Raw genomic sequence first — 12981 nt, forward strand, 5'->3', positions numbered from 1 at the left:
AGGAGGCGGAGAAGGTGGGAAAATGCAGTAGATTTTGTCTGTTTGGAAATGTAACTAGCCTTCACAGCCACATTTAAATACCTCCTCATTCACAGCAACAAACAGACTGGTGTCATCTCCAAAGGCGTCTGGCAGCAGTAAACAAGTGGCCGTCATTTTCATATCTGTCAAAGCAAAGGTTTTTACTGAACTACAAATGAAAGCTTTTCGATACCTTTGTGGAAGAGCAGACTGATTTATGAAGTAAGAGCTGTAGGTTATAAAGGTGGTGGTTAAACTCCTCACTGTATCCATGTTCTTGGTTACGAAGTTATTTGAAAAGTAAACTGCAACCCTTATATTGATTTAAATGTCTCCAGTGTCTGTCCTCAGCTGTGCCACCAACATACCACTTTCAAAAAGGCATAGAATTTCATAAATCCACAACTAATGATACTCAAAAAAAAGTATAGTATAGCGTTCCAGATCAGAGAATTAGCTGCTAATTTTTAATCGTGCTAAAATTAGACTACGAATGCAATCCCCTATAGAAGTCAGTGAAGGAGAAGACCTAATGGAGTAATCTAGGCCATCTTGCTGCCATGACTGGATTATTCTGCATAGGGCATTTAAAAGAAAAAAAAGGGTACGCCTCACTCAAATTCTCTGCTGGGGTGTGGTGACCCGACAGTTCAGGCATCTTCCAGAGGCATCAATTGAAACCCCGCTCTGGGCCCACGTCAGATGCTGCACCTAGTCAGCTCAGTCTCCCCATTCAGACTGGAGAGTTACAAGCAGGCAGATACAATGCGATCCACAATAATGGGCTACAAAAACTGGCGCGTAGTCACCCAAGTACTTCAGTGGGCTCAGCTAGATCTCTGACTTTTGCTTTTTTGTTTGAATAAATGTTCCAAACAATACACTTTTCCCTCCTAATTTTCAGAGTTATTATAAGCATTACAAGTATTGTAACATACTCCATCCATAGTTTTGATACAAAAAGTGAAGTGGTCCTTCAGCCTCACTTGAATTCTTCCCTGGTGGTTGTTGGACCTGATCTAGGTTGGGAAAATTAGCATAAATTCAATTTATCAGAATTTTAAACAGTTTGTTGTCATTGTATAGACAGATCAGTGGTTCTGTCAACTGAGGCACTTATCAGAAAATGCCAGCTCTTAGTTTTCTGCAGGCCAAAAAAGAGTGAAAAACTAATAGAGCAGTTTCTTTCTTGTAAAGGACTCAGAAAGCCCATGACTATGGATTTCTATTTGAAATTTCAGGACTTATCTTGTGAGGCATATCTGTAAATCTAATGGTGCTAACATTGCAGCACCCTTGAAAATACCTAAAGGCACCCCAGGGTGCTGTGGTACCCTGGTTGAGAATCACTAGTATAGACCAAGCTTTAGGTGGCCTGTACAGCCTTTACTGAACCTCTTCTAAACCAGTTACCCCTTAAGAATAATGTATAACCCACCTCCCAGTTTTACCAAGACCTCACCATTTAAGGAGTAGACATTGAGAGCTTTGGTATGTCATTTAAATAAAACACTTTTGAAAATTCCCTACACCTTGCCTCAGGTCAACATGGGAGTATACCTCTAACACAGTGTTTCCCAACCTTTTCCAGCCCGAGGCACACTTACATTAACAAAGACAAATGTGCATGTACCAGGATCCTGCGGCCTGGCTACACTGCTCGCTTCTTTTCAAATGGTTTCATCACAGGGAACCATGAGCATTCAAAAATATCCCCGAGCATTCAAAATGAAAAGCCCTGAGCATTCAAAAATATCATACGGTATTCGACAATATCACATTCTATCACAGAGTTATTAGCCCTGTTGTTAGCCAGTAATTTTCTTTCCATTATTTCATCAGGAACAAACCTCAGTCATAAAAACAATATCTTAGATCATGTCTCTTTCGTTTTTAGGAAAGAGGTTCTGCTATTTGGTTTTGTCCAACAGATGCCCCCCTCTCTGTCCATGATTCCTCTATGATACAAAAAGGCAGTTTCATATATTTGGAAATATTTCATTTCTTTCTTATTAGCCAAACATGTTATAATAGTTATTTTACCCATTAACATTTTTCTCTCCTTATCTTATTAGAAAAACATGAGTTTGGTATCTTACTCATTTTATTAATATTTTCCCCTCTTCATTGATTAATAGGTTTCTTTTGTTTGATATTTCTCTATCTTGTGTGTGTTTTCAAGAAGGCACCAGACAGTTTTAAAACAATGTTTCTACATTATCCATAAGAGCTAGTCTAATTACTGTAACACAATTACCTGCTACAATGCTTAAATACAGAGCCAGTTTATACTAACATTTCAGAATGTCTTCCTCCATGTGCTGTTTTAGATTTTCTTGCAGCATAACATTAATTGGATTATTCCTCACCGAGTACAGAGACAATATGTTTTCAGAATACATCTCCAAAATCTCAACTGTTTTTTTATAAATATCCATGTGTGTCAGGAGGTGGAACTCCCTAAAAAGCTAAAAGGAAGAGAGAAAAAGTCCATTTTATCGAAGTATTCATAACAAGACGAAACAAAACTGAGGCTCAAACATTGATGACTGGGTTAATAAATCAGGATTATACACTGACAATGTTTTTTCCGTTTTTTTTTAAATAGTAAGTATTTCAGGGTTCACCAGAACACATATAATATCCAGTATATTATAGTGTATAGCAAACTTAACATGTAATGGGCAAATGTTTAAAAATGATGCAGCAATATGAATTTACCATGGCATTAGTGGAATAGATTGAGTAATGATGGATGCGTTCCTGGCAACAAACAACTGACCTGGTGACATGCTGCTTGTTTATATTTCATGATCAAATGCAACATTGCTATTGAGACACCTATAATACTACCTGATAAGGACACCTTAGAAAAGGAAACAGGCACAGAATTTCTTTCAAAGGTGCCTTATTATTAATCATCTTTCTTCGTATTCCTAATGTCATATTCATCCTATTATCAACTTCTTCCCAGTTCCTCTCTGTTTTCACATATTCTTGCTTAAACCAGTTAACGTGTTCATTCATCTCACTTCCTTCAAAACAGGCAGGCTCCTCCTGTGAGATATAAAAAGACAGATTTTTTTTTCTACAAATTTAAATAGACCAGATGTAGCTTTGTCTGATGCAGGATGTAAAACATGTACAGAGGCAGATCCAGAGGGGGTGCAGTGGCATGACTGCACGCCTCTGTTGGATTGGAGCATACCATGGGACCCTCTGGGAACTTCTTTAATTCCCTGAAGCAGGTGAAAATCCTTCCTCTTTTTCATTTCTTGCTCAAAGGCATGCCCCATCCTCACTCCTCTCCCTCCTCCACTGCCTTTCTTTTTCCACTACCCTGGGGGTGGGGAAGCACCAAAGGCATTTTTGTCCCTGCAAGGAGGCTGGGATCAGCTGGGGATGGGCACAGCAGCAGCACCTGCACTGAGACAGGACAGGGTGGGGAAAACTACTCTTAAGTCACCCTGTTCCTGCTGTCCCCTCCCCAGCTGAGCCCAGCAGGGTCTGGAGCTTGTCCGCCCCCAAGCAGGGGAGAAAACAGGCAGAGGAATGGGGTTGGTGGAGGGACCTTCCTTGGAGCAAAAAGGGAAAGAGAGAGGGGTTTTCATGTGCTTTAGGGACTTAAATTTCTTGGAGCCTCCCATGGTTTAGTCTGCACTGGTAGGTGTAGAGGAAGCTGGCAGCAGGGGTGCAGTCACCCTAACAGCATGAGTTGCTGCTCATGCACCTCCCTTTGGAAATCCTGGATCCACTCCTGAACATGTACAATATATAAAAATAGTATGGTTTTTCATGTTTATTGTGCTTCAGTCTTTGGATTAAGTATGTAACATTTATAAAGTATAAATTAAGACAAAATGTCTTGGCCCCAGCACTGCAAACTTAGATTCTGAGATGCGGACTAGATTTCCTTTCCCTACAGATTACCATTCTTAGTAAATTTTCTCCATCTAAAATTATCCTCTTATTGATCTTTGTGCAATCCCACTAATTTTCCCCAGGTTGCACAGACGTAGCCTATTAGAAATATGTGAATGATGTTATTAATGATGTACTCTTACACCCTTTTGAATGTTGATTCTTTAACACTAAGTAAAGGATTTTAGTCAATAGATAAGACCAAGAATATATGGAAGAGATGGGACCATTGTCCCAGCTCCTATGCAAATAGGAATATGGGACTAGAAGGGGCCACCTCAGCTATTCAGTCTAGTCCCATCCACTGGTGTTCTCAGGTACTCATTTGTCACCTCAGCTATTCAGTCTAGTCCCATCCACTGGTGTTCTCAGGTACTCATTTGTCAGATAGTAGTTTTCATTTGAATAATCCCACTGATATCATAAAATCATAGAAGTTGGGTCGGAAGGGACCTTGTAGATCTTCAAGTCCGACCCCCCGCCTGGGCAGGAGAAAAAGACTGGACCCAAATAAGTCCAGCCAGGTAGTCATCAAGCCTCTTCTTAAAGACCCCCAGGGTAGGAGCCAGCACCACTTCCCTAGGAAGTTGGTTCCAGACCCTAGCCGCCCTAACTGTGAAGTAGTTCTTGCGGATGTCTAATCTAAATCTACTCTCTAATAACTTGTGTCCATTGTTCCTTGTCATGCCAGGGGGCGCTAGGGGAAACAGCATCTCCCCTAAACCCTTCTGGTCCCCCCTAGTGAGTTTATAGACAGTCACCAGGCCCCCCCTCAGCCTTCTCTTGTGAAGGCTGAACAGGTTTAGGTCCCGCAGTCTTTCAATGTAGGGTCTGCCCTGTAGTCCCCGGATCATGCGGGTGGCCCTCCTTTGGACCTTTTCAATGTTGTCCACATCCCTCCTGAAATGGGGCGCACAGAACTGGACAAAGTACTCCAGCTGTAGGCAATATCAGTAGTATGACTCACACAATTAAATGTTTGCTGGACCAGTCCCAATATGATTAATTGAATGAAGAAGTAGTTGTTTGTGTACATCTGCTCTCCAGAGGACCACTACACTGACATTTTTCATTAACTTCTCAGTGTCTATATTACAGCTTTAAACCAGAAAGGAAGAGGGAAACTACCATTCTTATAGCAACCACGAGTTAAATAATTTAATTGTTGATTTCTGCGGCATTATTTATTTTGAAGGTGTAGGCATGAACTAACAATTTTCCTTTAAAAAAATCATTACAGTCCCTGCCAAGATTATAAAGCCTGTAATTACTAGGCAAAGACGCCATCAGAATAAATATATGTAACAAATCTTGAATTACTTAGTTTTTGTTAGAGGAAACCAGTGATTTTGCCTGTCGAAATGACCCTGGGATGCATATATGGAAAAAGAAGTACTGGTCAGATAATTCACTCTTGGGCTGCATTTATACTAGTACCCCACTGGTACAGCTCTGATGGTAGGAGCACAGTGGTGAGGATATTTGTTTAGGAAGGGCATGGCTTAGGCTGGATTATGCTGTAAATTCAAATATCTTACTGACCTGATGCTCCTGACTGCTCCTTCTATGATGTTTAAAACAAACTTACCAAGTACATCATGAAGCCAGTGTTTATAATGTGACTGCACTTCCTCAGGCTAGCTCTAACAGCCACTGGAGATTTTCAGGAAGTGACTCAATAGGCATTGGCATGGGATGGTTTAGTAAAGCAAATCTTATACAGAGATGATAGCCCTTGAAGGCCCTTCCAACACTATGATTAGAAGCATCTGAAATGCTTTTAGAGCATTTTCTTAACAAACACACTCCAGTTGAAGGGGACACTTTTTGTCGGCATACGTATATACATTGGGGCATGTTAAGTGCATTCAGTACCAGCTTGTGCAACACAATGCAGCCATAGTACAAGGACATGTGACAAAATTACACCCTCCTAGTCAGACATGCACATGCATGATGCACAGAGTAGGACTTTTTAAAACAGCAGTGATTTTTACTTTAAATTAAAAACCACAAGTAACTGTATGCAAATGTCATCTCCAACATCAAGTAGCATTGATGTTGTGTATGGTTCTTTTGGGTCCATTTCCAGTCTCCCTGCCAATGGACTACCTGTTTGTTCAGCCACCTGATCTTGCTGCAATTGCTTGTTTCTGGAGAAGGAAACACCCTCAATAACACACTCACAAGAGATTCAATCTGGCATGGCAGGACTACAGCAAGTGGACCGTGTTCTTAGAAACAAAAGAGTAAGATTAGACCTTTACTTTATTTTATCACCACCCACACCTATCAAGGCAAACACAGCTAAACTGATGACTGTGGATCCTTCTTGCAATTTTGCTGTGCAGTCCTGAGCCACTTCCTTTACTGACTTCAGTAGCTGAACTACACTTACAAATATTCATAACAAACAGCAGCAGAAATAACACAATGCCTTAGAGTAACTGCAGAACCAAAGAAAAAGCTGATACAGGACCAGCCCCATTCACTTCATTCATGCTTGTCATCCCTCTTGAACTGGTGGAACTGGCAGAGCAAGGAAGGCTTTAAGACATTCGACATAAGTAAACACAAAACACTTGTACGTAAGCTAAGGGACTCCTAGTCTATCGGGTCAAGTCCCCTGCATCCCCTGGCTATTGTTATCTGAAAGAATCCTCCGTATTGCCACTTTAAACAGTCCTCCAAATGCCACTTTAAACAGTCACATGCAACTACAATGAACAACATCCAAAACATTAGCAATACCTTTTCATATACCATTGTAAAAGGAGGGGAGATGAGGGCACGGCCAATGCCCTGTCACTGCAATAACAGGAAAGTAGTTAATACAGCAATTCCCAACCTGTGGCGTGCATAACACCAGTGGTACACAGATAACCTGTCAGTGGTACACGTTAACACATTTATTATCATTACTTTATATGACAAAAATTTGCTGGTCGTACTTAAGGTTGAGCTGAAAAATTTGCTAGTGGTACTTAGTTGTATTGTTTTAAATTGGTGGTGCGCGATCTGTCAGAGTTTGAGAACCACTGAGTTAATGCATGATTAGAAGATCCTAGGAAAAAGACTGCCTATGCAGCAACCCATTCCCCCCCTCCTCCCCATACACATATACACCTCCCAGCAGAAAAGTTCCCTCTTGGCCTCAGATTTGGCGATAAGCAGAAGAACAATACGAGAAACCTCTGGGTTACTAGTACCAGTGGAATCATCAGCACCCCTCAATCAAGAACCCGCAGCCTTAGCTGTTCCCAAAATCCCAGTATCTCAGAGAAAGGTGAAATAAAAGCCAGCAACACTCACGAAGGGAAAAAACTCCCATCCTGGCCCCAAGTGACAGTCAGCAATGCCCTGGTTACAGAGGCCTTCCACACTGCAGAGCTATATTGTACAGTACAGCCCTGGGGGCCGCAATTACACGACTCCACATCTACACATGCTGACTGGTACGCCAAAATTTCCCATCCTACCCATAAACTTAACCAGTTCAGTCTTAGGAAGAAGTACACTGCTTGCCTCACACTCCACCACTCTCTGATCATTAGAAAGCTTTTAATTTCCAATCTAAATTTATGGTAGGTAGTGTGTAGCTATTTGACCTAGTGCCACTGTTGTTTTTCAGCCCTAAAAAAACACCCTGTTGTCTTCTCTAATATTTGACCCATGTTTGTAGTTTTACAGAGTGATTGTATTCCCTCTCAGTCTGTTTTGCTAAAATAAACAAGCTGAGCTTCTTTAATGTTCTTTCATAATAAAGGATTTCCCTTCTCTTAACTATTTTAGTGGAACTACTTTCAACTTGTTTCAAAGCATCTCTTTTGAACACAGACCTGAACTGCATACTATTCTAAAACGGGTCATAACAATTCCTTGTACGATGCTGTTAGGTCCTCTTGTCTCTACTGTGTGCAGACATCCTAATGTTCCTTAGGATATTGTTCTGGTCTTTTTCACAGCCGCAGGATACTGGCAACTCCTGGGCATCCTATGATTAATCAGCAAGCACTCGCCTCTCATAATGAAATTGCATTACACTCATTAAGTGCTGTTAAAGTTGAACATCCTGTGAGCAATCATATGTTAAGGGTTAATACTGTTTCTTGCCTCCACAGCTCTGACTTGCCACAGAGGACTGGTGAGCAGGGGCATGGCTAGGAGCCAGGACATCCATTTCTAACCCTGCTCTGGGGTAATGAGGGCAAGGGAGGAGGGAAGGTGGGAAGGAAGCATCTTGGGCTGCTGGAGGATTGCAAATTGCTTGTTTTATCTCAGTAAAGCAGACAGAAGTTATCCTAACATGAGCCAGGTAGCACAGCCCAGGTAACCCTCACCTGAAGTGGCATAACTCTGAGGTGCTTGGGGGGCAATTAGCATGAGTTAAGGAGCTTTAATGTGGGGATGCTCACAATTTAAGTATCCCTAGTATGGCCTAAGCATAACATGTAACTTCACCCTGGGCTGCATCACCAGGTTGAAACCAACACATCGAAATTGTAAACTGTACAGGCGATCCCTGCCATTTGCAGGGGATACGAGAACATATCCCCCGCGAGTGGCGAAATCCACAAATAAGGCACTGCGTTCATGAATGCAGAGCCCCTGGTGGCTAGGGTGGGGCATGGCTCCGGCGGCTCTGGCGGGAGCATGGCAGCAGTGGTGGCAGCAAGTGCAGTGCTCCCGAGATGTTCCTGGAAGTGTATAAAGCGTGTTTAAAATGCGGGTTCAGCAGCCGCAAATATTTCAAACTGCAAATGCCAAACCCGTGAATAACGAGGGTTTCCTGTACTTCTAGCTTAGACAAGCTACACTCTACTATCCAGATGTATGCCCCAAACCATGCAACCTACAAAAACCTCACATTCAAGAAATGATGAACTTGACTAAAAGGAACTGAAGAAAACCCTTGTTTAATGTAGGTTTGTCTGCAGTTCTGATCCTCCTATCCTTTCAGACTAGCTAAGAAACATGTATAAAGCACGCTAAAGTGTTAAAATGCTACAGCAAGGAAATACAACATTTACCAGTGAAACACCAGGCTGGTTTTTAGGGCTCTCACTGACGTGGTTGTGAAGCTCTCAGCTCAGTGCACAAAGGCAGCAACACACAGACATGCCTGAGCCTTTTAGATCTATGTATTTATCTCCTTTCTTCTAACCAAGCTATTTAAATACAGATTAGTTGATACCCAAAGTAACCTATCCTTCCATCACCATGTGCTTTAATTCCAATTGATATTCAATGAAGAGTGGCACATGTACATCAATCACCAGTAGATCAGGCACTTGAGACACCACTGCCATGTTAGTTTATCCAGTAATTGTTCTCAGCAGAGAATCATTACAGGAGTGCAGCATATTGAGCTGACACGTGCTGGTAGATCAATAGATGCTTTCATAGCCTAATTTGCTAAAAGTATAAAGGGGGAAAAATGATTTCTTTACACTTGTTCAGTATTTTTAAGTAGTTTTATTCATATTGTATTTGAGGGTTTTGATAGATTAAGGGAAATCTAGCATTGTTTAAGGCATAAATAATTTATAACCATACAAATTTATTAAAGTCTAACATCAAAAGATTTCTTCTGTTACAAAAATGTGTTAAACTTCATGCTTGCAGCAGAATATGTTCTGCATATAATGACCTTATTACTGAAACAGCATATTTCAGAATATTTTTTCCTATACACATTTACCAAATAAAGTCTTACCAAGGAAGAGCAGTGAACAAGCCATTATATGCTGTATGCTTGAATAAAATGAAATAAGAAAATCTTAAACTTTCAAAGAACTACATACTTTACCTACACATGTCTTCCTTTTTCTTCCAGCTTGTTACAAGATGACTTACAGTAAATGAAAAGAGAGGCCAATGAAATGAAAAGTTATTTCAGTAGAAAAGTGGCTGCCATTCAGTAATAAAATGAGCCCTTTATAGCTGCATGTACCAACTACATTGACTTAAATTTTTTTGATGAATACGGTTTGAACACAATTTGAATTCTGTGACAGCCATGTCCAGCAGTAGCTAGTTGGCCAGCAAGAATGGGAACAAACTTAGTTTATAAGTTGCATTTTAGTCTACTGAATTAAAATCTAGGGAAGACTCTAGGTCATCTATACACCATCAGTCAATTAAGCTGGTAGCATCCCAAAAGAATTTTAAACATGGTGCCATTTTGCAGCAAAAATGAGATCAAACTAGGTCCCTATCAGATGTTATTTCCATCAAACAATAGGTAATATCACTTCATGGAAACTGTCATGCCATGTGACCTGCTTCACATTGAAAGGACAGGCTATCCAGAAGGGAAAAAGTATCTTGATAATTTGCTCTGCCAGCACTTGCCAGTCAGGGGAGTTAAAAAGCTGTCACCAGAGGTTGTCACCTGTCTCTTCAGCTGTCCGGGAATAAGTCGTCACCTGGGCTTCCCCTCAGTAAAGAGCTGCTCCCCACAGCCCTCGTGCAGATCTAAGGAGACCCAGGAGAAGGGCAGTGGGAAGGGGTGGGGGTGGGGGTGGGAAGGAGGGCTCAGCAGGGTTGGAATTCTTCAGGGACCTTATTAGGTGCTTCTTTGTACGTGCTTATCCTGCCCCCAAATTTCTGAACAAATTCCCTCCCCATCTCTCTCTGTGTCAGAGAAGTAAAGCATGTCACTTAAGTATCTGTTTAGTCCTTGGCTTTCATAGAAGTGCTAATGGCTTCTTAAAGCAGCAGACTTGGGGGTGGTTGAAGAAAAGAGGAGAGTGGCAGTGAGTCATGACCAGGGATCCTGGTTTTCTCTGATTTTAAAAAAATCCCCAATTTTTGGTTAAAAAAAGTAACCCCAGATCCACATTTTTCGATGATTAAAATGAACCACCATGTATATATCTATATCTATCTATATAGTCATATAGATATCTATATCTAGCTATCTATAGCTATAAAAATCTATCTAATAGATATAGTTATAACTATAGCTTATTAGATATGGCTTATATATCTATATAGATAGATAAATATCTATATTTATATCTCTCTATCTGTCTAGATAGATAGACAGATAGATAGATAGATATATGTGGCATTTCATTTTAATCATGGGAAAATGTAGATCTGGGGTTACTTTTTTTAACCAAAAATCGGGGATTTTTTTAAATCAGAGAAAACCAGGATCCCTGGTCATGACATCTCCTGCTACTGGGCTCTGGGGCAGCAGTTCAGCAAGATTCACAGCGATTTCTCTTGCAGGAAGAAAGCAGTCTACCCTGGAATGCTGGAGGGCCCGGGCAAATACTATCACCCTATGTGTGAGATGCCACATGTTCAAATTAAAGCTTAATAGAAAACAGCTATAAACATGTTCTACATTTTTCCAAGCAACGATTTTGAGACTCTGTGGTCATTTTTATGGTTTGTTGGCTACTTTTATTGTATATTAATTACTTTGCACATGCAGCATGTCTAAATTTATTGTGCAATTAACCAGTAATTGCACAATCGATGTAATGCGTCAAGGGCCTCAGGGAAAACAACTAGACACTGCCGATTGGCCCTATCTTTATTGCAATGCGAAATTAGTGTCTCCAATTCCTAATAATGGCATATTTCAGTTCCTCTGTCATGGCTGCTCAGCAGTGGGAAAGAAGTGACTTGGTAATGGTGACAAGTGCTGGCATAGGCCCAGCATTGAAATCTGTAGTGCTGCTGCCCTGTCTTGTGTTGTCTTTGCTGTCTCGCCTTGCAGTCACTAACTTTTTCCCAGCCATCAATATCAGTGAGGGCTCAGAAGATTTCTTTCAAGGATGTTTTAAGACCTTGTGCAATCAGGGCACCATAAGTTCAGTTCCAGTCAGTGCACATTTGCTATTCATCACATCTGGATGCCTGGTAGGCAGTGTCAGCGCTGTCAGCACTAGGGTTGGCATTACTGGCATTTGAGCACAGCATGAACAGGAACAGCAGATGAAGGCCTTGCTGGGGATACGGTCCTCCTAAGGTAGAAGAGATGCCCTGCTCATTTGTCAGCAGACTCAGAAAGCATGTAGCATGATGCACCCGTAATCCTACTGTTGATAGTAGGTCTCTCCACCTCCCCTCTTTTCTGAATGTCTGAATCAAAAAAATGGATAACTAGGAAGCAAAAACTATTTCTTCATCAGAACCGGAGTAATTTGGAACAAATTTTATATATAATCAGAAGAAATCTTAAAAGTCAGCTCTCACTCAATTAGTGTCATGTAATTACCTTCTAGAGCCAGATGGATGCAATAAAGACTAGACAGGTGTACCAGCACTAACCACACATTTTAAAAGAGTTTATTGGCAATTAATGATTCTTGATCTGCAAATTGTCAAATTGACTGAATAGGCAAATAAGATGAATTTTGTTTTGTTTTTATTTCTTTGTTTGTTTTTTAAAGAGAGTGACAACCTGTACTTTGCACCTTATATTAACATACAAGCAGTGGAAATTGCATGCCCTGAAAAAAGAAAGTTATAACATAACAGCAACCAGAGATCTGATTCACAGATTCATAGATGTTAGGGTTGAAAGCAACCTCAGTAGTTCATTGAGTCAGACTGCCTGCCCTGGGCAGGAAAGAGCATAGGGGTAAGGCAACCCCAGCTAGGTGCTTGTCCTGTCTCCTTTTGAAGACCCCCAGGGTAGGGGACAGCATCACCACCCTTGGAAGCCCATTCCAGATTCCGGCAGCCCTTACTGTAAAGAAGTTCTTTCTAATGTCAACCTAAATCTGCTCTCCATCAATTTGTGGCTATTGTTCCTAGTTACTCCAGAGGGTGCCCTAGTACATAGAGCATCTCCTATTCCCTGCTGCCCTCCTCTGATGATTTTATAGGCAGCCACAAGATCACCTCTCAGCCTTCTCTTGCGAAGGGTGAAGAGATCTAGGTCCTTCAGTCTCTGCTCGTAAGGCCTTGCCTGCAGGCCTCTGACCATATTTTTCATAGACATTAGGGCTGGAAGGGACCTCGGGAGATCATCGAGTCCAGCCCCCTGCCCAAAGGGCAGGAAGTCAGCTGGGGTCA

At 41.3% G+C, this 12981-nt stretch overlaps 1 protein-coding gene across 1 annotated transcript in view; it reads right to left on the reverse strand.

Annotated features, from left to right (window-relative positions):
• SAMD3 (sterile alpha motif domain containing 3) overlaps nucleotides 1–12981 on the reverse strand; it is a 67285-nt gene that overhangs the window by 2747 nt on the left and 51557 nt on the right. The window contains exons 8-10 of the mRNA XM_019538028.1: nucleotides 2875–3078; nucleotides 2318–2489; nucleotides 82–164 (exon numbers count right to left, since the gene is read on the reverse strand). Coding sequence (XP_019393573.1) covers nucleotides 82–164; nucleotides 2318–2489; nucleotides 2875–3078 — 459 coding nt within the window. The remainder of the gene's footprint in view (nucleotides 1–81; nucleotides 165–2317; nucleotides 2490–2874; nucleotides 3079–12981) is intronic.

Source organism: Crocodylus porosus, unplaced genomic scaffold (genome assembly GCF_001723895.1).
Source record: "Crocodylus porosus isolate Cpor-Errol unplaced genomic scaffold, CroPor_comp1, whole genome shotgun sequence".
NCBI lineage: Eukaryota > Metazoa > Chordata > Crocodylia > Crocodylidae > Crocodylus > Crocodylus porosus.